Source organism: Humulus lupulus, chromosome 2 (assembly GCF_963169125.1).
Source record: "Humulus lupulus chromosome 2, drHumLupu1.1, whole genome shotgun sequence".
NCBI lineage: Eukaryota > Viridiplantae > Streptophyta > Magnoliopsida > Rosales > Cannabaceae > Humulus > Humulus lupulus.
This window is the reverse complement of record NC_084794.1, coordinates 11,429,257-11,454,295: the sequence shown is the minus strand read 5'-3', so window position 1 is coordinate 11,454,295 and position 25,039 is coordinate 11,429,257. Positions and strand designations below refer to the sequence as shown.

At 42.4% G+C, this 25,039-nt stretch overlaps 1 protein-coding gene across 1 annotated transcript; it reads right to left on the bottom strand.

Annotated features, from left to right (window-relative positions):
* Window positions 1–23,110: 23,110 nt before the first annotated feature.
* LOC133813911 (secreted RxLR effector protein 161-like) lies at window positions 23,111–24,465 on the bottom strand. Its single transcript, XM_062246941.1, has 2 exons — window positions 23,839–24,465; window positions 23,111–23,134 (listed from the first exon to the last, which is right to left on the bottom strand). The coding sequence occupies exons 1-2, from the start codon at window positions 24,463–24,465 to the stop codon at window positions 23,111–23,113; spliced, it is 651 nt and encodes a 216-aa protein (XP_062102925.1).
* Window positions 24,466–25,039: the final 574 nt, after the last annotated feature.

Genomic DNA, 25,039 nt, shown 5'->3' with positions numbered 1-25,039 from the left:
TCCCCATCACCTTCACAGAGGACAACGCCCGCAACGTCCATTTCCCGCACCATGACCCGCTGGTCATAGATGCGCAGATCGCCAACAAGTTGGTATCCCGTGTGTTGGTAGATGACGGGAGCTCCATCAACCTCTTGTTCAAGCCCGCCTTCACCGCCATTGGCTTGACTGAAGCAGATCTGACATCGTGCCCGACCCAGATTTACGGCTTCAACGGAGACGCACTACTCCCCATGGGGAAGATCCAGTTGCCCGTAACGTTGGGGAGTGAGTTGCAGCACTCATTCAAGTTCTGCACCTTCGTAGTGGTGGACTGCCCCTCTATCTGTCACCTCTAGTCGAGTTCAGGTCCATCACCTCTATCTGTCATCTTTGCATGAAGTTCCCTTGCGACAACGGATGGGTGGGGACTGTCCGGGGAGATCAAAAGAGCGCCCGGAAGTGCTACCACGTGTCTGCCCGGCAATATACATGGTCCGGGACGAGCCCTTTGAGGACCTCATCGACCCGATTCCTTCCCCACCTACTGAGAGAATGATCCGGGAAGAAGACAACCTGGACCCGAGGATAGGGGACGACCGCATCCTGGAGCCAATGGACGAGATTGAGGAGGTGTGCATCAGCGACACCGATCCAACCAAGGTCATCCAAGTCGAGAAAAATCTGCCGGCAGATGTTCGGGTCGCCATCATCGCCCAAGTTAAGGAGAACCAAGATATTCTGGCCTGGTCTCACTCGAATATGATGGGGATCGACCGCAACATCATCTACCACGCGTTGAGTATCGACCCGAACGCGACCCCGGTCTGCCAAAAACACAGGCCTTTGGGAACGGAGAGAGCCGAGGCCCTCAAGCTGGAGGTAGAGAAGTTGTCATCAATCAACTTCATACGCAAGGTTGTATACCCCGTGTGGCTGGCCAACCTCGTTCTGGTGCCGAAACCGAACAGAGCATGGAGAACGTGCATCGATTTCAAAAATCTCAACAAAGATTGTCTGAAGGATTGTTTCCCGCTCCCCAGGATCGACCAAATGGTGGATGCAACGTCCGGGTACGAGATCTTGAGCTTCATGGACGTGTATTCCGATTACAATCAGATATCCATGCATGTGGCGGATCAGGAACACACCAGTTTCCAAACTGACAAGGGGATATACTGCTACATCGTCATGCCCTTCGGACTGAAAAACGTCGGGGCAACCTATCAAAGGCTCGTCAATCGAATGTTCTGGGCCCAGCTAGGGCGAAACATGGAAGTCTATATCGATGATATGCTAGTCAAGTCCAAGACGTCCGGGAAGCATTCGGACGGCCTGGCTGAAGCTTTCTCAGTCATTCGGAAGTACGGGATGAAGCTGAATCCCAAGAAATGCACTTTTGGCGTGGACTCTAGGAAGTTCTTGGGCTTCATAGTGAGCTTCCGGGGAATTGAGGCCAACTCGGATAAGATCAAGGCACTGGTTGATATGCCCTCTCCCCGGAAGCATAAGGACGTGCAAAGTCTGACCGAGCGGATAGCCGCTTTAAGCCGTTTTTTCTCCAAGGCCACCGACAAGTGCATCCCGTTCTTCAACGTCCTTCGAGGAATCCAACATTTCGAATGGTCAGCCTAATGCGAAGAAGCTTTTCGAAAACTGAAAGAGCACCTGGCCCAGGCGCCGGTCCTGGCAAAATCGGTGGACGGGGGGCCTCTATACCTCTATCTGGCAGTGACCGAGCATGTGATCAGCGCCGCATTGGTATGGGAGGAGGAAAGGACCCAGCTCCCAGTGTACTACGTGATTAAGCGATTGTTGGTCCCTGAATCTCAGTATCCACTAATCGAAAAGCTGACCTTTTGCCTGCTGATGGCATCCCAGAAGCTCCGGCCTTACTTCCAAGCCCACGCCATAAAAGTCTTGACCAACCACCCCCTGCGGCAAGTGTTACAGAAGCCCAAGTCATCGAGAAGACTCCTAAAGTGGGCCACGGAACTAAGTTAGTTCGATATAGCCTACATCCCTAGAGTGTCCATCAAGGGCCAAGCCCTGGCCGACTTCATCGTTGAGTGTTCCGGGATATCCCAGGAAGATGATCTTGAGGCCCCCGTGGCACCTATATGGAAGGTCTTCGTGGACGGGGCCTCGAATGAGAATGGGGCAGGGGTCGGGATCATTTTGGTATCACCCCAGGGACACCAGTTGCAAAACGCCCTGCGCTTCTAGTTCAAGGCATTGAACAACGAAGTTGAGCATGAAGTTGTGCTGGCCAGGCTGCGCCTGGCCCGAGAAGTAGGGGCCACGAGACTAGAAATCTACAGCGATTCCCAGCTGGTCGTCAGGAAAATCTCGGGGGAATATCAAACCAAAGGAGAGAGAATGACGGCTTATGTGACTCAGACGAGAGAGATGCTGCAACGGTTAAGAAAGCACTCCATCCACCAGATCCCCAGACAGCAAAACGTGTTCGCGGACACACTAGTAAAGCTGGCCACCGACGCCGAAGCTGAACTGGCCGGGCTAGTCCTCGTCAACCATCTCCTTATCCCAAGCATCCGGGCCCCTGCGGTTAACTCCATTGACCACTCCATGTCCTGGATGGGACCTCTTATCCGCTATCTGACAACCGGTGAGGTGCCGGACGATCGAGCCGCAGCCAGGAAGCTTCAGTACCAAGTCCACCGATATGTCATGATGGACGGAAAACTCTATCACCGGGGGTTGTCCATGCCTTACCTCAGGTGTGTGTCCGGGTTAGAACTAAGCGCCATCATGCATGAAATGCACGAAGGCTTTTGCGGAGATCATACAGCCGGGCCCAGTCTATCCAAAAAGATCCTGAGCCAAGGATACTTTTAGCCAACCATGAAGAAAGATTGCATCGGCTACGTTCGCAAGTGCGAACAGTGCCAGAGATACGCAAAGGTCCCGCGGGCCCCCCCGACAGAAATAACCTTGATGACAAGCCCCTGGCCTTTCGCGGTGTAGGGGATCGACCTAGTAGGATCGCTCCCAACCGGGAAAAGAGGAGTGAAATACGCCATCGTGGCCGTGGACTACTACACTAAGTGGGTTGTGGCGGAACCCATGAACACGATCACTTCGAAGAAGGCCTTGGATTTCGTCATCAATAATATAGTGTGTCGATGCGGCCTCCCCTACAAAATTGTATCTGATAACGGGAAGTAGTTCGACAGCGCCCACTTCACAGACTTTTGCGAGAGACATGGCATTGTCAAGAGCTTCTCCGCGGTCACCAGGCCCCAAGCAAACGAGCAGGCAGAAGCCGTGAACAAAATCTTAAAAGGGACGTTAAAGAAAAAACTCCAGGCCTGCAAGAGCAAATGGCCCGAGGAGCTGCCCCGCGTGTTGTGGGCTTACCGGATGACCGAGAGGACATCAACCGGCCACACTCCTTACTCCATGGTCTATGGATGCGAAGCCATCATCCCCATCAAAATGACCATCCCGTCTCACCGAAGAGACACGTATGATCCCGCCCAGAACCACTCCCTACTCCAGGACTCGCTAGATCTCATCGAAGAGATCCGGGAGCAGTCGCAAGTACAGCTGAAGATGTACCAAGGCAAGATCGCATGTCATTTCAACTCAAAAGTAAAAAGCCAAAAGTTCGGAACCGGCAACTTAGTCTTGCGAAGAGTCTTCCCTGCTACTCAAGACCCGGGAGTAGGGGTTCTGGGCCCGAATTGGGAAGGACCATACGAGGTCCAACATGAAGTGTGCCCCAAGACGTACCGCTTAAAATGGCTCGATGGCTCGGAAGTCCCGCGGGCCTGGAATGCGAAACATCTCCGTAAATACTATCAGTAGCCAGGAGAGCGTGTTCCAATTTTTTATGTTCGTTGTAAATAATGTACGCCTCAGGGCGACCCCCTTGAATAATAAAAATGGCGTGTGCAAAACGCCATAAAGAAATGTTATCAAACAAATGAAAATCTCACTTAAGTGACCCCAGACCAGTCTCCGCTCACTTGTGGGGGGTATCCCGGGTATGCGAAAATACCCGGCGGGGTGCAAGCTCAGGCTAGTCCTGGCCCGGACCAACGATGTCCGGGGGATACAAACCCCGTGGGACCAAGCTAAGGCTGGTCCCACCCCGAACAAACGATGTCCGAGGGTATAAATTAAGAGGGTCGAGCCTAAGGCTGGTCCCACCCCGGATGAACGATGTCCGGGGGTATAAATTAAGAGGACCGAGCCTAAGGCTGGTCCCGCCCTGGACGAACGATGTCCGAGGGTATAAATTAAAAGGACCGAGCCTAAGGCTGGTCCCACCCCGAACGAACGATGTTTGGGGGTATAAATTAAAAGGACCGAGCCTAAGGCTAGTCCCACCCCGGACGAACGATGTCTAGGGGTATAAATTAAAAGGACCGAGCCTAAGGCTGGTCCCACCCCGGACGAGCGATGTCCGAAAGAGAAAAGCATCTGGTATGCCCCAGGGCAAAGCCGTGCCCTGCGACTGGTAGAGTGGGGGGACTAGGTTCCACAATAAACTATTTAAACCTCGTTGGCTCAGGCCGTTGGAACCGGGATCGAGAATTAGGCGGGTAGGACTGAGAACTTGACAAGCTAGTCAGTTGGTCTAGTCCAGGCCGTTGGAACCAGGACCAAACCCTCGGAGTCAGTTATGCATGGTGACAAAAGGAAATTTCCAAAAGGAATAACAAAAATAAGATAAACCGGAGAAAGCAATACAAATTCTCTTGGACGCATACGCGTCCGGTAAAAGTTATTACAAAATTAAAAGAGGTAATGCGGAGATCCGGGCCTAGGCTTCAGCCTCCAGAAGCTCCGCGTCTTCCTTCTCTTTGGCCTCGAATTCAACCCTCTTCGATTCCGGGTCGGGGAAGACCAGGAGGTTCATGCTTTGGTCCTTGCGCCAAGCCATGTAAATGGCCTCCTCGAAAGTGACTTCCAGCATGTCGTCCGCCTCCTCCTTTTCGCGGCAGGCCTCCTCATGCACCCTCTTCTCCTCACGAAGAGAGTTGTCCAGTTCGCGGACCCGAGACGTCAAGTTCTAGATCTCCTCCCTGTCCCTAGCAGACTAAGTCGCGGCCGCCTCCAGAAGGGCTGCCCTCTCGTTGGCCTCGGTTTCTTTCCGGGACAAGTCCTCTTCCAGCCCGGCCTTGACACGATTGAACTCTAGGCTGTCTCCCTGGCCAGGGCCTCCTTGGCGGCCTCCCTCTGGTTCACTACCGCCTCCAGCTCCAGCTGGATCGTCTCCATCTTCATGGCCAACTCGGCCACCAGGTCGGCACTCTGATGGGACAACAAACCAACCTAGAACAAAGCAAAGTCAAGAGGAATCCTTATAAACAAATAAGAAGAGGGAAGAAAAAGACACGAAGTAAACTTACTGCAGTGGCCTGATGGCGGAGAGCCTGGGAGATGAAAAACACGTCTGGGTTGGCTATCGTGGCATAACGCTTGAGCTGGAGGTTAGACATGGTGTTCCCCACCTGGTCCAACAGGTTCGCCGCCAAGGGGGTCATGTCTTGCCCAAGCTTAGGGCGAAAGCTTATCTCGGCAGCTGGCCGATCCATGATCGGCTGGGGGGCGCTAAACGCCACCAAACGCTCAGCGAACTCGACCTGACAACGGATCGTCAGGGCCTTGTACGTCTCGTCTCTCCAGCCCCGGCCATTCTCCCAGATCCGGGCAATCAGCCGGGACTACTCGTCCCGCACGACGGCTTCCCCCTCCTCTAGTAGTGCTGGACGTATGGGGAGGGCCAGAAGTGCGAGAATCTCCTTCGCGGCGAGCCGACTCTCACCGTGCGACTCGTCGACCGAGCCAGCCCGCCTCGTCCGGGGCCTCTTTTTCCCGGTGCTGGCCTCCTCAGCGCCCGCGTCCAAGCCCCTTTTCCCGAAACTTCAGCTTGCCGCGGTTCCCGTCTCCAGATCGATCACCATGTGTTGGGTAGAGTCGGGGACTGCAGCCGGGTCCACGGCCTGGATGGGAACCGCGGCAAGCGCACCCACACCGGGTCGAAGTTCCGCCCCTGGCACCTCCTTGTTGAGGGGTGGGTCTGAGCCTGCCGCTTATGCTGTCTTTCTAGCAGCCTTCTTGGCCGCTCGGTCCTTGAGGAGTTGCCTCAGTTCACCCGCGGGGGTAGACATGTCGGAGTCTCCTGCAAAAACACAGAAAAAAGAGTTAGTACGATTAACCAAGAGAATCAAAATCAAAACTAAGAGTGACCCGGGACGAACTCTCATCTAAGCCCCGGGCGTGACTCAACTCATCTAACGCGAAGGAATGGACTCGATCCCCCATGTCGTCCGGGTTCAAGAAATTCCCGTACTGAAGGAACCCGGACAAGAACATGAGAACCTCTGAGCCTAAAGGGACGGGAGACGAAGGTCTCATCTCCCTGTCAGCCCCGAACGCGAGGCCTCGAAGTGCTAGCCTATCCCTAGCTAAGTCCCCGACTTGGGGAGCATAAGTTAAGAGCAAAGGTGAGTTACCTCGCCCCGATACGCTAGCCCCGGGGTCCCCCTGTTCGGTAGGGCATCCTCGAAGAGGGCTTCCAGCTCCTCTGAAGCGGCCGCCTCCGTCTGGGCCAAGTCCCTCTTCCTCTTGGCCGCGTCATCTCGCGCCGCTTTCTCCACCTCCGCGATGTGCTCCAAGGCCAGCTGTTCCCTGATGGTGACATTCTTCTCGCACTAGATTCCCCGAAGGTTCGGGATGACAATAGTCTGGTGGGCTGCGAGCATCCCGACCAGTCGGAGGTTGTACGTGTTGACGTAGCCTCCTACGTCCAGGTCCTCCATGCTCAGCCCGGAGTAGAACCTCCTCCGTTCCAGGATGAACTGGGTGAGAGGAGTCTGGGCGAAAGGTCCTGCCGCCCAGAGTAACATGATGAGAAATGAAGAAAAAGAAAGAAAAAATAAAAAAGAGGAAAAGGATCGGGGAAGCACTTACCCACTGTAACGCCCCAACTCCAGGGACCGCTACAGTGCACATTGCAAACAGTGCTAAACTCGCTAATCGAGTCATTTGGCCATAAACGTGTAACTAAGTGTGATTAGCGGTTTAGGGGTTAAAAACTTTGGTGAAGATATAACGTTTCACTAGAACGTTTACTGTATACATTGGGATCCCAAAAATATAATTTCAGAGTTTATTACAAAAGATTATTTACAACAAGCCGTACTAAGCGGCAAAACAGGGTTCAGCCCTAGTTCCACTTTCAAACCTCGCCCAAGTATTGGTCGAGCAGCTGCATATGTACACGTCATCACCTAAGCTCTCCAACTCAAGGATGGTCCAGCTTCCTTTTGCCTTTACCTGCACCACAAAGCACCCGTGAGCCGAAGCCCAGCAAGAAAACTCATATGCTCATAAACAGTCATATCATGATATCAAATCATATCTGGCATGCCAAGCTATCATAGCTCTATTCAGCATGCAAATGATTTCAAACAGATGCTGGGGTATCCAGGATAAGAAATCCTGGCCTTCTGATTGGAGGACTATCAAGTCAATCCTAATCAGATGAGTGTCGTAACACTAGAGGTTCTGATAAACCATGCTGAGTGACCGACAAGCGAATCACTAACTCAAGTTGAAGGGTGGCTGTTGGGTAAGCCTCTAACCTTCGATAGGTTCTGGTAAACCATACTGAGTGACTGACAAGCACGTCACTAATTCAAATGGAAGGCTGGCTATTGGGTAAGCCTCTAACCTTCAACAGGTCCTGGTAAACCATACTGAGTGACCAACAAGCAAGTCACTGGGGCCCCAGCGCCCAAGCCATGCATATGATGATCAAAATGATCATGCAGAGCCCGTAGCTCTGATCAAATGAGTGAATATCACTTTGAGGTCCTGGTAAACCATACTGAGTGACTGACAACCAAGTCACTAGGGGCCCAGTGCCCATTCCCTGCAATGGCTCTACATGACTAGCCTTTGGCTAGATAAATGCTTGTTTATATTCATCGAACTTGAGGTCGGTCCTGCATTAATGCTCTTGGAGTCATTCAATGCAGAGGGTCGATTAGGTCCAATCGACAGAGCTTGCACTACTCACTAGGGTTGTCATGTCTAGTGAGACAGCACAATGTGGCCAGTGCCCAGTACCACCGCCGAACCTGACTAATAAGTCACAGCTTCACAGTCGATACTAACACCTTTGCCAATCCTGACTAATTAGTCAGTACCATGCACAAGTAAGCAATGCTATCAATGTGTATCATATGCCAATTATCCAAGAACAGGGCATTCAGCATGCTTACTAAACAGTTGCTAGCATAATTATGATCATGCACAAACTCAGAGACTCAAGCTCTGACCAATCTCATTTTCATCATTCATGGCATGCCCTAATCACATGTTTCTCGTGCATCACATGCATCACACTTAATCATCCAGCATGCCTCGACAATAATCACATGCAAATGGGCAAGATTGCCAAGCATTCATTATGCTATCAATGTTTACATTTAAACATTCAACATGCATCAATCATAACCATGCATGTCACATATGGGGTGCAGTTTTCTTACCTTTGGTCCAAGCACAGGTTACCAACAAATGAGCCACAAGCACGATCCTGATCCAAGCCTCTAGTGTTAACCTAGTCACAACCACAAATGATGATCCAATGAGTTCAAGTTCTAAAACCAACCCTTGAACTAAAACTTAGCCTCCAAGACATCAATCCTCTCTAATCCGGGTAGTAGGAATGATCCCGAGGCCTAAAACCATGTTTCCGGGGTCAAAACGAGCAAACGGGGTGAAAACAGGGCAAGGGATGCGGCCCTAGCACCTTGGGCCGCGGCCCCCAGGGTTCTCTGAGGCAAGGACCGCGGCGCCCACCATCAAGGGCCGCGGCGCCCAGCAAGGCCAAATCCTGGCACCTGCTTCTTCGAGCAAGGGCCGCAGCCCAACTTCGGGGCAGCCATTTTTCCTTCGTTTTAACCTTTTAAAACCTCCCAAAAACATGTCTAAACATTCCCAAATCATTAAATCAAAGTTCCCAAACTCCCCAATGGTCCAAAACCACCAAAACCCAAGGTTCAAACAACCTAAAAACCCAACAATTCACAAAGTCCAATTCTAAGCTTAAAAACTTTAACAACTTAAAACTTAAACTTGAATTACCTCCGATTGAGTTGTTTCCAACTAAATCCTTCGGCTAATAAGCTTCTAATTCTCCTTAGGATTGCTATGCCTCGATCCTCGCTTGATTCCGAGTCCTAGAACTCAAGATACCTTCGAAAATGCGATCGGGAACGAAAAGGGAACTTTAGGGAGAGAGAACGTACAGAACGTTCTTTTTATTTCCTTAAAAAGTTACTTCAAGCTTAAGTAGCTTCCAATAAAACCTAATTCTCGGGATCCTGAAAACACCCCTGGGGACATTATAGCCAAAACTTCCTGAATTTCCCCCTGGTCTTACTAACTCCCAATTTATCACCAAATGTTAATTCCCATTACCCAATAACCCGGTAATGCTATAAATACCCCTTGACTTACTCCAAGTCAAGCTTAAATCCCGTTGTGACTTTCCCACTAGCTTACCTCCTAGGATCGTCTTGTGCTGGGTAACCCTGGCATAACCAGATAATAACAAAGCACCACGCCCATTTCACATATACGCCAAAAATGCCCGAAATGGCCAAAATATGAAAATCACCCAATTAATCACAAATGGGTTCACTTGCATATTTAATACACCTAAACATGCATATTATCATTAAATAGCATAATAAAGAAATTATGGCCCTCCCGGCCTCCTAATCAAGGTCCTAAACCTTATTAAGGAAATTTGGGGCATTACACCCACTCGCTGGAAGTCCAGCAACAGCGTGGGGTTCTTCTCCACGAGGAACCCGGACGTCATGAACCAGTAATGACGGATGTCTGGGGGATGCTTCCAAGAGCTGGTGGGAGCGGGGTAGTTGTTATATTATTTCATATAATATAATATTAGATTAAATAATGTGACAAAATGTGATTTGTCACACCTTGTAACATATTATTGAGAGTCACAAAATTGGACACATGTGTGTGCCCAAATGTGACATATATTGGAGTTACAAATTTGTAACTCCCAAATATTACCCAATAATGTGTATATTATATGTTACACATTTGAGATTGGATTTCATAAAGCCATATGAGAAATGGCTGATAGAGATGTGATTTTAACTCTCATATTGTGTATGGAAGTTACAAAATCAAGTGGGAATAAATTGGAACGTTTTGGAAAAAACTCAAAAAATTGGTTGCTGAAACTGACCAAGGGTCGTGGCGCTTGAAACTAGCGTCGCGGCGCTAGTGGCTGACAGATTCATACTAAGTCAGTTTTTATCCAATTTTGAACGTTTCCAACAGCCAAGTTGCTCCCAAATCTCTATTTTAATTCCATAAAACACCCAATTTATCATTGGTAACAGCCATGGGGGTTGGTGGAATTTGAAATTCAAAGGGTGTCTCTAAACTCTATAAATAGGAGCCTAATGCTCACTTGTATGACACACCATTTTTCATCCACAAAGCACTTGGCTGAAAAATACACCTTGAGGCTTGATTATTCCAGAGAGCTATTTCCTAGAGAGATCCCTTCGTGCATAGATAATAGGGGGAAATAAGCTTTTGGACAAAGGTTTTAAACCTTGTTCAAGTTGGTGATCCCCACTACTCTACACTTTGGTAGTGTGAGAGTTTGTTTGTGTTTTCACTCTTTCGTTCCTCTTGTTCTTTCTTATTTACTTGTATTGTTATAGTATTGAGTTTGTAATCTTCTTCTTCTACATCTTTTGATTTACTTGTATTTTGAGCAATTGAGTTGTAATACTTATTTAATCAATATTATCTTGTCCATTGTATTTTTGCATAGAGTTGTATATTGGTTTTTCCATATTTCCATTGAGCAATAATATATATTCTCTAACAATCAAAAGCTTAATTTCCTTTTCAATGGAAGGAGAAACCATGGAGATCATATGAGGATCCAACTTTGAAAAGATGGTAAGATAAGGTAATGCTTTTCTTTGGTTTTCTTAGAAGATCTAATGGTTTTCATATAGTGATAGAAATGAGAAGAAGAAAAGTTTATAAATGAGATTCATTGTTTTCTAATCTCCTTTGTTTTTTAGTGGTTAGATTAGAAGATAATATAATATCTTGAGTTTTTGTGATATGTGATTAATATGTAAATAATCTAGTAAATTATTGGGTAGTATGCTAGCATGTCATAGAACTTATTTTGTGTTAATGGGAAATTATTAGAATGACAACTATGAGTTTATATGACATGTATAAATATATATTGATTTTGTGAATCAATAGAAATGTGAAATCATGTGTGTATGATATTTGTAATTCATGTTTTCATATTAATAAAGAGCCATATTAGTATGATATTAGTCATGTATGTTGACAACTATGTGAAATCATAATCATGCAAACATTTGTGAGATGTTAATATGTTTATCCTATATTATTGCAATGTGATGAGTTACCATTTATTTGGTAAATAAAAGGAATTATTTGAGAAATGAGATTTCTCATTTAAGTGTATACCATCTCACTTTATGAGATAAGAAAAGATGAAACTAAGGGGTTACATCTTTTAATGGTTGTGTCTTGCCAATGCAAGAAAAATGAATCAAAGTGGATTCAAAAATTGTGGGATGACATATTGATTCAATAGACTTATAATCTATAGTGTGGTCAAATAAAATATATTTGAGAATCATTTAGTGACAATAATTCTTAAATATTCAATGATGAGACATTACAAAATTGGAGAAGCAATTTTGAATCTTTACACCAATGGTGAATAAAAGAGAACTTTATTCATTTTGGTTAAAGACGGTGATATGTTTAAATTAATCTCGATGAGGAGATAATTTTAAACAAAAACATAAGAAATCAAAGTGTTTAAATAAATCAATGAGGGTTTATTTTCTTTGATTTAAAGTGTTTAGAAAATTGACATTTTCATTTTGATTTTGATAAGAAAATCAATGGATGTCAAATTGATGTTTTCAAAAAAATCTCAAAGAGACTCTTAGAAAATACACAAAAGTTGTTTAGACAACTAAAAGTAAAAGTTGCTTTGAAAGAAGTGTGCCTTGTTTTAGCAAGTAAATAAATCAAGATAAACATTGAGGTTTTATCTTGAGAGTTTATCATGTGGCATAGAGGACTCATGATGAACTTTGAGAATCATAGGTCTAGATTTATCTTGGTGGATAAATGACTTACTAGAAATGAAGAGATTTCTATTTCAAAGTGATATTTTATTATCACTATGTGAGAAATGTGGGGGTGATGCTCCAAAGTTAATCAATTTATTTTGTTGTTAATCAATTGATTAATTTGGTCATCCTATCAAATAGGTGATTTGGAATTCCACATTTTAAATCACATTGGCTCTATGTGTATAGAATGGATAAATCTAGACATGCTTGGTGTCTAAAGTTACAGTTTGTAATATTTTGATTCAAGAAGGAATCAATTTAAAAACATAAAGGAGAATTTTAGAAACAAAGAGATTTCTAGAATGAATATTCAAATGTTTATCTTGGATATTAAACTATAAAATAGTGGGGGTGTTGACTATGGTCAAAATCACTATTTTAAAGGGGTAACTATTTTAATCAAACTATGGCTAGCAACAAAGTTTGAACAAAATAATGGCAGTGTCTAAGTATGCATACATGAGAAAAGAAATGATTCAAATGGAATCAATTTTACATCTCAAGAGATGGGACTTAGACTCCCTAAAGAGATTCACGGTTGATGGTAACCTACCTTAATACTAGTAACCAAACTAGTATTAGGTTCAATAGGTAATAACAAGTCAATCAAGTGAATAGATAGTAGTACTCAAATTTTATCCCATCTGAGATATGAGTACTAGTGTGTTACCAAAATGAGGGTTAAAATCGAAAGGTTTTTTAATAGAACTTAGTCTTGAGAAGACAAGTATTTTAGGGTAACAAAATACTGTAAGAGTTCTATCTATATAGACCTAGGGGTGGTGCCGCCCTTCATGAGAATTGGGAGTCATTCTCAAGAAAAGTCTATGAATGGAATGTGCACATGGCCATTAACGGTGCAAAAGCGAGACATTGAGGTCTCAAGTGAACATAGCAAAAGTGTGTGTGTTATCACCGGTTTATTATCAAGGGATAGTGGTTCAATGCTTCGGCAACCAAAATTTCAACAAACTTTGTGATAATTACACTAAGGTAAAATTCAAGTTGAAAGACATTTTACTTTATGCACCAATGCAAAGGTTTCTATAGAGAGTGATTATTTAATCAAGTGGGGGAATATTATATTTTAATATAATCTTTGATTGATTAAATAAGTGTTACAAAAGTGATTATTTAATCTAGTGGGGGAATGTTATATTATTTCATATAATATAATATTAGATTAAATAATGTGACAAAATGTGATTTGTCACACAAATGTGATTTGTCACACCTTGTAACATATTATTGAGAGTTACAAAATTGGACACATGTGTGTGCCCAAATGTGACATATTTTGGAGTTACAAATTTGTAACTCCCAAATATTACCCAATAATATGTATATTATATGTTACACATTTGAGATTGGATTTCATAAAGCCATATGAGAAATGGCTGATAGAGATGTGATTTTAACTCCCATATTGTGTATGGAAGTTACAAAATCAAGTGGGAATAAATTGGAACATTTTGGAAAAAACTCAAAAAATTGGTTGCTGAAACTGACCAAGGGCCGCGGCGCTTGAAACTAGCGCCGCGGCACTAGTGGCTGACAGATTCATACTAAGTCGGTTTTTATCCAATTTTGAACGTTTCCAACAGCCAAGTAACTCCCAAATCTCTATTTTAATTCCATAAAACACCCAATTTATCATTGGTAACAGCCATGTGGGTTGGTGGAATTTGAAATTCAAAGGGTGTCTCTAAACTCTATAAATAGGAGCCTAATGCTCAGTTGTATGACACACCATTTTTCATCCACAAAGCACTTGGCTGAAAAATACACCTTAAGGCTTGATTATTCCAGAGAGCTATTTCCTAGAGAGATCCCTTAGTGCTTAGATAATAGGGGGAAATAAGCTTTTGGACAAAGGTTTTAAACCTTGTTCAAGTTGGTGATCCCCACTACTCTACACTTTGGTAGTGTGAGAGTTTGTTTGTGTTTTCACTCTTTTGTTCCTCTTGTTCTTTCTTATTTACTTGTATTGTTATAGTATTGAGTTTGTAATCTTCTTCTTCTACATCTTTGGATTTACTTGTATTTTGAGCAATTGAGTTATAATACTTATTTAATCAATATTATCTTGTCCATTGTATTTTTGCATAGAGTTGTATATTGGTTTTTCCATATTTCCATTGAGCAATTATATATATTCTCTAACAGTAGCTACCTCGCGGCTTCAGTCTGTAGAAGCCGTCCAAGGTGTAAGTATGGGCTAGACCGTAGGGTAAGCAGGTAATGAACAAGTCAAAAGATTTAAATAATATAATTAGCAGAATATTATCACTCAGAATTAAGATCGACTTAATATATGTTCAACGTTGTGACATTGATTAGATTTGATAACAACGATACTTATTTATCAATCAATAATCAATATCGGTCCTAGTTCGATGTAACTAAATACATCTGATCTTATCTACTTGGTCGAAGCCTTGGACAAGACATCACACCCTGAATGTGTAAGTAGATCATATGGTAGATTGCCTAATCAGTGAAAATCCAATGCACTGATCTAATCTTAGGACTCGTTCTTTTGAACATATAATTACAACTATAATCCACTGTGACCTAGTCACTATAATTGTAACTATCCATATGTTCGGGATTTTATAAATGTTTGTATTATTTCAATAATCATGTAATAAAACAAGCAAGCAACACGGTTTTCAAACTAGATGATTTCTACTACTTTTATTGATAATATGAAATCATGCTACATGTCCGACATGGTTTTATAAGGGCATAAAATCCAACATACGCCCGCTCCTCTATCCTGGCCAGGCGATTGTGGAATAGTCCGGGAGTGGACTCTATGCCCAGGCGCTTCTCCAGGATATACATCATCCGGTAGTTTCGGAACAGGTTTGGCAGCACGTCCATTTCCCATCTGTTGCCCGTGGGGCTCCTGGACCCGGAGAGGACGACTGGGCCCTGTTGACTTCCTCCTCTGAATGAAGGGTGATGCCCATTGCCATGACTGATGATCTGGGAACAGAGAAAAGAAACCAAGCAGTCAATACCAAAACCCAAGAAAGTCGGTTAAGGTACGGGGGGTCTCCTACGGACTGCTTGGAGTCCCCTCCGGATCGGGTCCGGGTTCACCAGGGAACTGCGAGACCCAGATCGGGAATGAAAAAGGGCCTACTAAGTAGGCTCCACCGTCTGTCCAAGAAGCATCCAGACCCGGAGCAACCCGGACCAGGCAGCCTTCTTAACAATGTTCCTAAACGTAAGCAAATTCTAGCAGCCTAAGCATATGAACTAAAGAGCAGCCTATGTTCATGTATTCACCAAGAAGGTCAGAAAGACTTACCGTGAGTAGTTGGCCGTAAAGGATGGTGGTTATCCGACGGTAAGGATGGCAGAACTTCGTTCTTGAACTGGTGAAGCCGATTCAGCAACTCGTCGATAGGGCAGGCCCAGGACGTGCGCTCAGGCGGAAGGGCAGACACTGAGACTGTTGGAAATAGACGACGGCGTAGAATAAGCAGGCGGCGAAGGATGTCATCGGCGATATCGGACATACACAGCTCCTCAGTTCTTGAAATGGCTCGAGAGTGTAAAAGTGTCAAATGAATGTCTGAGGAGTATTTATAGAGACCCAAGTCCTGGTCTCTGATCCAGCGGATTAAAATTCCACCATCCGACAGTCGAAAATCATGCAGGGGCTTTTATGAGTACTCGGGAGCTGGATCCTAGCCATTTCAATCCAACGGCCCAGGAGAGGCGAATGTCAAAGGTCGCCCCATCCCACGGTCCACCTCAGCGCAGAAGCATTAATGAAGGACCCCCGTGCGGATGGGACGCTTCGAAATCTGTGCTGACACACTAGCCTAGGCCTAGCGACCCTTGAGGTGGTTAGGTGACCTTTCGAGGTCAAGTGCCATCTTTGCAGCAATCGCCTAGCGACACATGTATCCCTGCCACGAAGCGGGACTTAGGTAAACATACCCGGACACTGGTAAATGGTTCAGCTCAGCATGCGGCCAGCGTCACTGCCCTTTGCCACGGACCCACGATTCCAAGCAGGAACTGGGAAGGCAACCGTGGAGTATCCGGGAACAAGGCAAGCCTCCACCTTGAGGACCTAGGCGAAGGCTTGGGGGGTAAATGTTATCCCCATTTCCTGTCGTGGGCCCGGGACGATGGTCCAGGCCCATGGTCTGGGCGATTGGATATGGGCCTAGCCCAGGCCCGCTTAGTACGGGAGTAACCAAGGACGACAGCCCAAGTGTGGTTCCAGACCCGGATGGTGTCCAGGAAGATGATCCATGACAGTCGCCCGGGAGACGTATGGCCAGTTGGGGATACGGTCAAGGTATATGCAAAATGATCCCAGAGCCTGGTAAACGGTCCAGGCCTGTGGTAAACGAAGAGGGACAGAGGTAAACGAACCCGGGTCATGTCCTCCAGGTTGACAGGAAAAGGCATCCATGACCCTGAAGCCGCCCCACGACGCGTGGGAGCTGTCCCCACTTTTCACCTGCGTGAAAGGCCACCTCGGGATTGTACGACGCTGGTTCAGACTTGCACTGCCAGTGCACTGACCGATCTTGTCTCCTGAATCTGCTTCATTACTCGGAATGTCCAAACCAAAAGCCCTATTTTGTCAGGCGGAGCATAGGCTTTGGGCAGCCCCAGTGGGCTTCAGTCTCTCTTAATCTTTTGTATTTTTATCCTTTGTATTGGGCTTCCATTAGAGAAGCCTAGGATATTTATCCTTGATGGGCCCGGGTCATACCCGGCCCAAGCCCCGTACTCCTGTGAGCCTATAAATACAGGTGGCAGAGCACTGGAGAAGGGATCTCTCTTCGACTTGTATACAGTTACTCTGTCAAAACATAGAGAGAAACTCCATTGTAAAAGACTTTCCAAGCTCTAATACAACTGACTCGTGGACTAATGCTCATTAACGCCCCAACCACATAAAAATCATGTTTTTATCTTCTAAATTCCATATCATTAGTCTTACCTAATATTCATTAATATAGTTTCCGAAAATCTCGGTAAACATATGGAATTGATATATATTCTAGATATATAAAGATAAAAGAATAATGTTGATTGATATATATTAAATTAATCTCTATCTTTATAGAGAAAACTTTATAGAGTACAATAACAATACTAGTATAGTATGGTAGAAAAATATTTTTTTCTACCATACTAGATAGTATCTCATCGAATATTGTTAATTCTAGTTCGCTCATTTCATTTAAAACATGAAATTGGAATCATTTTATTGTATTTCTTCTCTTCAATCATTGATGAGAACTAAAAAGTCACAAGTTTAATTCAAATTAATCAGTTTGACTTACTGTTTTTACGTATATTATAAGTAAAAAAGCAGGAACTAAAATGAACAGTGCAATAGCAATAAATGTGAGAATATTTACTTCCATAATTTCATCGTTTCATTTTTCTTTAATTCGAAATAACTCATAATTTAATCCCATAGAGATAATAAATCTTTTGTGTGTAAATTCGACGGGATGAATTACATTTCGACGTAGTCGAATTGGATCAATACCATGAATAACAATATCTGACAAATTGATTCATCGTCAAGAATTGAATAGTATAACATAGGAAGATCTAGTCAGGCCCAACCCAACGTAAATGGACTCATGTATACCAAATGACCCATCTGATTGATCAACGGATATCCGGACCCGAATCCAGAGACCTTGAAACAGTCAAGGTATACGAAACCCCTCCCATGAAGATCGAGGGGGGAACCACCAAGAATGGGTCAGACGAATCAGGTAGGTGGAACAGAAACGGTAAGGAAAATGATTATAAAGAAGACCCTCAGGGGCTACGAGCGGAGGATCTAAAAAACTGATTACTCTAAATACTCTCTTTGACTAAGAACACTCTCTCGAATATGAGCTTGTGAAGCAAGTCGAACAAGTCAGGCTGACCTGACTGAACCCTAATCACAAACCAGTCAGACTAATCTGACCAGACCGTCAAGCTCCACCGTCACCTTGACCATTCTTCTATTCATCCATTCATCATTATTTATATTATTGTTTTACTATTTTCAATTAACTGTTACTACAATCCAACCGACTTGAGCATTAGAGTCTCTTTGGCTGACACCCCACCGATGCTCCCCATTTGAACTCTTGTCTCTCTCTTTGTTATTGACAGGTTGTTGGTGCTCATTTAATCAATTTTAGGAAATCACATCTACAAAACCCAATAAACATTATCAAATCCAATTTCTAACATCATCACATCATTATTTCAAATTTATTTGTGCAAAAATCATATTTGAAAAAAATGGGTTTATATGTCGAAAATGCAAGCCCTAAAATCAAATGACATTGTTCATGATACCAATTGTTAGTTTTAGAAACATATTATGAGCATTATAGAATCACTAATCAGATTTAAGAACAACAATCAATGCTCATTTAACAACCAAGATCACATTCTATTTATGGCATTAATTGCACAATGATAAACATATACCTCCTAAGTTTTACATTGAGTCTCTAATGCTCATCTTCATCACTTTCAATCTATCCAAAACAACAACAATACACAAGATCAAATACAAAATGCAAGAGAGAGCTTATGGAGAACAAACACTTACCAAGAATCACCTTACAACCCAACTACACATATGAACTATATGTATCTTATGCATTTCTACCCTATGTGGTATATTGGGCCTATTGGGCTCATATTGTTAGAGATGGTGGACTATGGTTTAATGGGTCAACATATAGTCATTAGGGTACTACCACGTGCCTCAAAAAGTTTAAATATATGATTTTATGTGTTTGGAATCCACATAAAATCTTAGAATTATTTTAGAATATCAATTTGTGACTTTTTCCCTAAGAGTCTATGATTAGCACAAGATGAATCATATGGGATTAAAGTGGTGATTTTATGTTGAAAGGATTCACATAAAATCATAAACATAAATTTAAGCTAAAGTGAGACATTTTGGTATTTAGACTATAGTTTTTATTCAATTATTTTTTAGCTATAGTTTAATGCATTTTCTGAACAAATGCATGGGTTCGGCTGCACACACATATTGGCGGGATTCTTTTTTAATATTCAAGGCATTTTTTAGAGGTTACTAGGGAGGGATTTGGAACCACTTTCCTTCCTCATTGGTTTCAGCCGTAGTTTCAAACTTGAGAGAAACTGGGAGAGGTTAGAGATGAAGAACATTTTGTGTTCTTATAGAATACGACCACTTCGGGTCCAAGAAGGAGAAGTCAAGATGAGTTTTTCTTTGGTTTTTCTTTGGGTTACAGACTTTAGACACATCCTTAGAGCCTCTGTTTTGATTGTAGAAGAAAGCAAGAGAAAGAAGGGAGTGTTATAGGGAGTTTGGTACAAGAGTAGTCAGAAGAAAAACGTAAGTCCGAACCTACCTTTGCGTTGATTTTTCTCTTAGATTCTAAGTACCAAATTCATGTTAAATGGTTTTGTTGTGTTCATAGTTTTGTCTACTAAGATTAGGAGAAGAAGAAACCACCAAGAACTGGCCACAGTAAGAGGTCTATATTCATAGATTTCCTTCATAGTTTTACGTTTCCGATTTTTCATCTTTGTTTCTTAGGATGGTGATGACTTTTTTTGGACTGTTATGTATGGTTTTAATCAGTGTCTTGGGATTAGAAACACTCATTATGGTCTTGGAAATAGTATAATATATGTGGTCTTAAGATTTGAGAGGGTTTGGTGGTGGTCTAAGATTGAAGATGATGGCTGGCCGTGCATGGAAGTGCCACTTTGAGTGGTCACGGACGGAGGCCGATGGTGATGAGGGTGGTGGTTGTGGTAGCCGAATGGTGGTCATGGTGGTTAGGAGTGAAACCGTGACTGCCTAGGTGAGAAAAGATGGAGACGTGTATGGGTTGGGAGAGAAATGGCTGAATGTGTACAAGGAAGAAGACAATGGGAGTGTTCACGTGCATGTTCATCCATTCAGCAACAAGTTACTAATGATTACTGATTGATAACCAAAGGGATCAAAAATGGTAGTTGGTCCCAAAACTTTTGAATTTTTTTGCGAAGCTTGGGATTAGTTACCCCAAAGTCTACAAACTGATATTTGAGGATCGAGGTTTAGAAAATTTATCTAAGTAATATCTAAGATTAATAATTTGCGAGCTAGGCTCGGGAATTATTATTTAAGCTTCATGAAAAGTTCTAGGTTCGAGAATAAGCTTCAAAGTTTAGATTTGATGACTTGGAACCTACAAAATATTTTCAAAGACTTGGAAAATATGTTAAAAAGTACAATATTACCAATTTTAAGCCTCAAGATCAAGAAGTGGGCTTGGGGCTCGTGAATTGGACTCGAGCATCGGAAAACAGAATTTTAAGAAATAATTGGAGTTTTGACTTGAAGTTTCGAGCATGGCCTAGGATAAAATTATTATTGGAAATAATAATTTTCTAAGTTGAGTTTGGGATTATGAGAGGGGTATTGTGGTCATTTTACCCCAAGGGCTCGGGTTTGGGCCAGGGTCAGGAATTTCAGTTTTTTTTTTTTTTTAAATTCCCTTATATATTTTAGAATCCTCACAAAGGCATAATTCGCGAAAGCTAAGGACAATAGGTAAGGAAGTATACACCAAGAGTAACTTAGCTTGTTGTGATCTTAGTGAATTGTTTGCATGTTTGTATACTGCCGGTTAAATTCTAGTTCTATATATATGTGTGATTATATGGCTGGATGCGCATGATAGTACCCATCAATCGGGTTTGAATGTGCTTAGTGCAGTCAAGTTATCATGAATGCATGTGCAATGTTTGTGACGGTCAAGGGAAACCTTGTGAGGGTGGACCCCATGCAACCGTGTAGTGGGGTTAGCCATCAAGTCAGTAAATTCATCGGGTTTTATTGGAGTTTACCCCTTTGGCACGGGAGGTGAGTATTCTCTGGACCGCGGAGGCCACCCGGGGATCATGACCCCACAAATAACTCGATGGCTTAGTACAAGGCCTTGTGAGGGCGGATCCCCATGCAGCCCTACAGTGGGGTTATCCGCCAAGTCAGTAAAGTCATCGTGTTTTAGCGGAGTGTACCCCTTTGGTACGGGAGGTGAGTATTCTCTGGGCCGTGGAGGCCACACTGGGATTAAAACCCCACAGATAACACGATGGCTCAGTTATATGTTTTTAGTATGTTACGCAACACTTTGACTTATGTGAATATGCTAGACGTGCTGCTCAGTTTGCAGTTTCTAGATATGCATTTCTGTTATGCAAAGTTTGTTTTGGATAATAGAATCATGAGTTGTAGCTAGCTTCCTTACAGAGCGTTATAGCTCATCAGTTACTCTCTGTGTAGGTAAGGGCAAAGCTTAAGGAGCAGTGCAATGAGCTGGAGGGGATTCTGTCTGAAGTATGCATACTGTGAAACAGCGGACCTGCAGGGTTGCCAGGGTTCTCTTAAGTTTTCCGCTGAGTCCAGTAACAGTTTTATCAATTTAATGTTTACTATTTTATTTAAAGAAAGCCATGTGGCTACAGACTATTTCTTAAGTTACGTTTAACTACATTTTGTTTTTAAAACTATGGGATCCCGTCCAAATACTATTTTATTTCAAAGTACTCCAATGTAAAATTTTCTAAAGTTTACTTTAAAGTTTATTTAGTTTTTTAATGTCCGATTTTTAACAAAGTTGACCGTAAGGGTCTAGTTGACCTCGGATAGTCATAGTCGCGTTTCAGTGGGACTAGTTAAGAAAAGTCAGGTTGTTACAGTAAGTGTTAACCATTCTATTATGGTTATTAACCATTAGTAGGCACTCCAACTAATGGTTGTGGTTATGAAATTATGTTTGTGATTCTATTAGTCTATATAATAATTCTAACACCTCAGGCTTAGCAAAGCTAAAGAGTATTGTACCGTAAAGGAAGCAAAAGGGAGATCTCAACCATTTGAAGAAGAATGGAGTGCCATCCGATGGTTAGATGCTTCTTCTTAGTTATGAAGGGGATTTATTGGATAAGAACGAGGGCGGCTGATTTAATTAGTTTTACATTACAGGGCTAAGCACCCCCAATGAAGTCTTTATAATACACTTTCTCTATAATATTTAGTTAAAACTCACAAAAACATCTTCCATCAGTTTCTTTATACATATATTTATAATAGCTATACAGAAACTTCAATTAATCAATATCTACATTTACATAATATTTACATATACTTTATATAATATTTTAATATTATTATTTTTCTTTATAAGCTTTCTCTCTCCCATTTAGTATATTTTTTTTTCTTTTTCAATTATTTTATTTTACTTTAATTAATAAAATATGTTTAAAGATATAATATTTAAATGATGTAGAGAAATATATAGAGAAGTTGATGTATGATATAATGTAAAACTTAGAGGTAAAATAGAAAAATTTATGTTTTGGAAAAGTATTTTAAAAAATAGAGTAGAGTAGCAATTGGGAGTGCTCTAAAGAGCAAAGTGAGTTTTTACATTTGAAATATATGTCTCAGCATCTTTACTTTCACGTTAGTGTGCTAATCAATAAGTTAGGGGTTAATATTATGTTCTCACACTATTTTTTGTTGATATTTTGAAAAATGAACAATTTTGGTCGTGGAACCATATTTTCTATAGAAAGTTAAAATCGACATATGCTCAATACTTGCTTGACAAAAATATAATAAACTTCACGGCTAAATAGAATTCAATATAGGATTAATATTGGTTCGATCATGACTTGGGGTCATTATTTGAGATCATGAAAACGGGGTAAATTTTCTTGTGAGACATGTATTTTTAACTGAGTATACGTTTGAAACAATGTCTATTATTATGTGGTAAGTATTTGCTCTAATTTTCTTTTGACAATCATGATGATTAGAGCCAGTTATCGACAGCCTATAACGTGTAGGAGATATCAACCTGTATAGATTAGAAGAACAATACAACTAGGCAAAACATATGCTGTTAATCGAACTTAGAACACCAGAATCAATGAAATCAAAATTAAGAGAAATAAAAGGGCCAAAACAGAAAGCAAACGACACAGTGAGTTTATACTGGTTCACGATCAAAGATCAATGAGATCTTTGACTCTACATCCAGTTGAATACTATCCCTTTATTAATCAAGAACTTAGAAGTACAAATTTCAACAGTTAAGAATTATATCACCAAACAATGAGAGATTCAATGGTGAGTAAACTCAGAACTACTCAACAGCAACTCATCACCATAACACATCCGTTCATAGTGTTATGCCAGCTTCTTCTCTCCTTCTGTCGTGCATATACTTCTCTTTCTCTCTTTGTAGTTTCTAGTTCTCTTGTCTCACTTTCTATCTATCTTCTCTGTTTCTTCTAGCTCTCTCTTATTTTTTTTCTGATGAGCCGAGACCCTTTATATATATACTTCTTAAATGAATAGGCAAAAGCCTCTTTAACTAACTTAACTAACTTAACAGAGTTAGTTAATGACTGTTGGATTTGAATGAATACCAATACCACAAATTCCACCTTATTCTTTCAAATCTCAACAGTATCTGGCAGGGATAGTATTCCAACCTTGGTATTATTTTCCAAGGCTAAGCAAGTTTATACAGTACCTAAACTTGCTTACTGAGAGTACCTTGGTACCAACATCTGCAAGATTTTCTTCAGTCCTCACTTTGCTTAGTTCAATGACACCTTCTTCTATCTTTTCTCTTATCCAGAATAGTCTAATGTCTATGTGTTTGCTTTTCTCATGATACACCGGATTTTTGCATAGATGAATTGAAGATTGACTGTCCGAGTAGACTGTAACCTTTCCTTTTAGAACTTTCAATTCAGACAGTATCCCTTTTAGCCAAATTGCTTCCTTGAATGATTCTGTGGTGGCTATAAACTCTGATTCAGTAGTTGAAAGTGAAACTACTGATTGTTGTTGTACCTTCCAGCTTATGCAATTCTGATTAGATAGAAACATGTAAGATGTGGTCGATTTTCTGGTATCCTTGTTGGCTGCATAATCTGCATCTACAAAACCCTGTAATTCCATTTCATCTTCAACTCTCTTGTAAATCAAACCATGATTCCAGGTGCCTTTCAAGTATCTAATGAGCCATTTTAGAGCCTTCCAATGTTCTTGACCCGGGTTTGACATGTACCTACTTAGTACACTCAATGCATGAGCAATGTCTGGCCTTGTACTGACCATAATATACATGACACACCCCAAGGCAGTAGAGTATGGCACCTTACTCATTTCCTTCATTTCTTCATCACTAGAGGGACATTGGTCTTTAGTTAGCTCAAATTGGCCTCCTAAAGGAATGGAGGTACTTTTAGCATCTTGTAAGTGAAACTTTTGAACAACCTTCTGTATGTAGCTCGACTGTCATAAGTACATCCTTCCTTCATCCCAATTTCTCACAACTTCAATGCCAAGAATCTTTTGTACTTGCCCCAGCTCCTTCATTTCAAATTCCTTTTTCAGCTTCACCTTGATGTTGTTGATTATGGCTTTATCTCTGCTCAAGATAAGCATATCATCAACATATAATAATAAGTAAACTGCAATAGAGGAGTTTAGACCTTTGTAGTATAGACAGTGATCAAACTGAGATCTAGTGAACCCGATATCTTGCATGTAGGTGTCAAATCGTTTGTTCCACTGTCTTGGTGATTGCTTAAGACCATATAACGATTTTTTCAGTTTGCATACTAACTCCTCATTGTTGTGTTCCACCTTAAATCCTGGGGGCTGTTTCATATAAATGTCTTCTTCTATGAATCCATTTAAGAAGGCTGTCTTCACATCTAGTTGCTCCACTTCTAAGTCTTGTTGA

What these genes read in the sequence shown, in the direction of transcription:
- LOC133813911 (XM_062246941.1), bottom strand. Translation starts at nt 24,465, where the DNA reads ATGAAGGAAATGAGTAAGGTGCCATACTCTACTGCCTTGGGGTGTGTC. An exon ending in TTGCAGATGTTGGTACCAAG is followed by an intron (nt 23,135 to 23,838) that starts GTACTCTCAGTA and finishes TAATCTATACAG; the next exon opens with GTTGATATCTCCTACACGTT.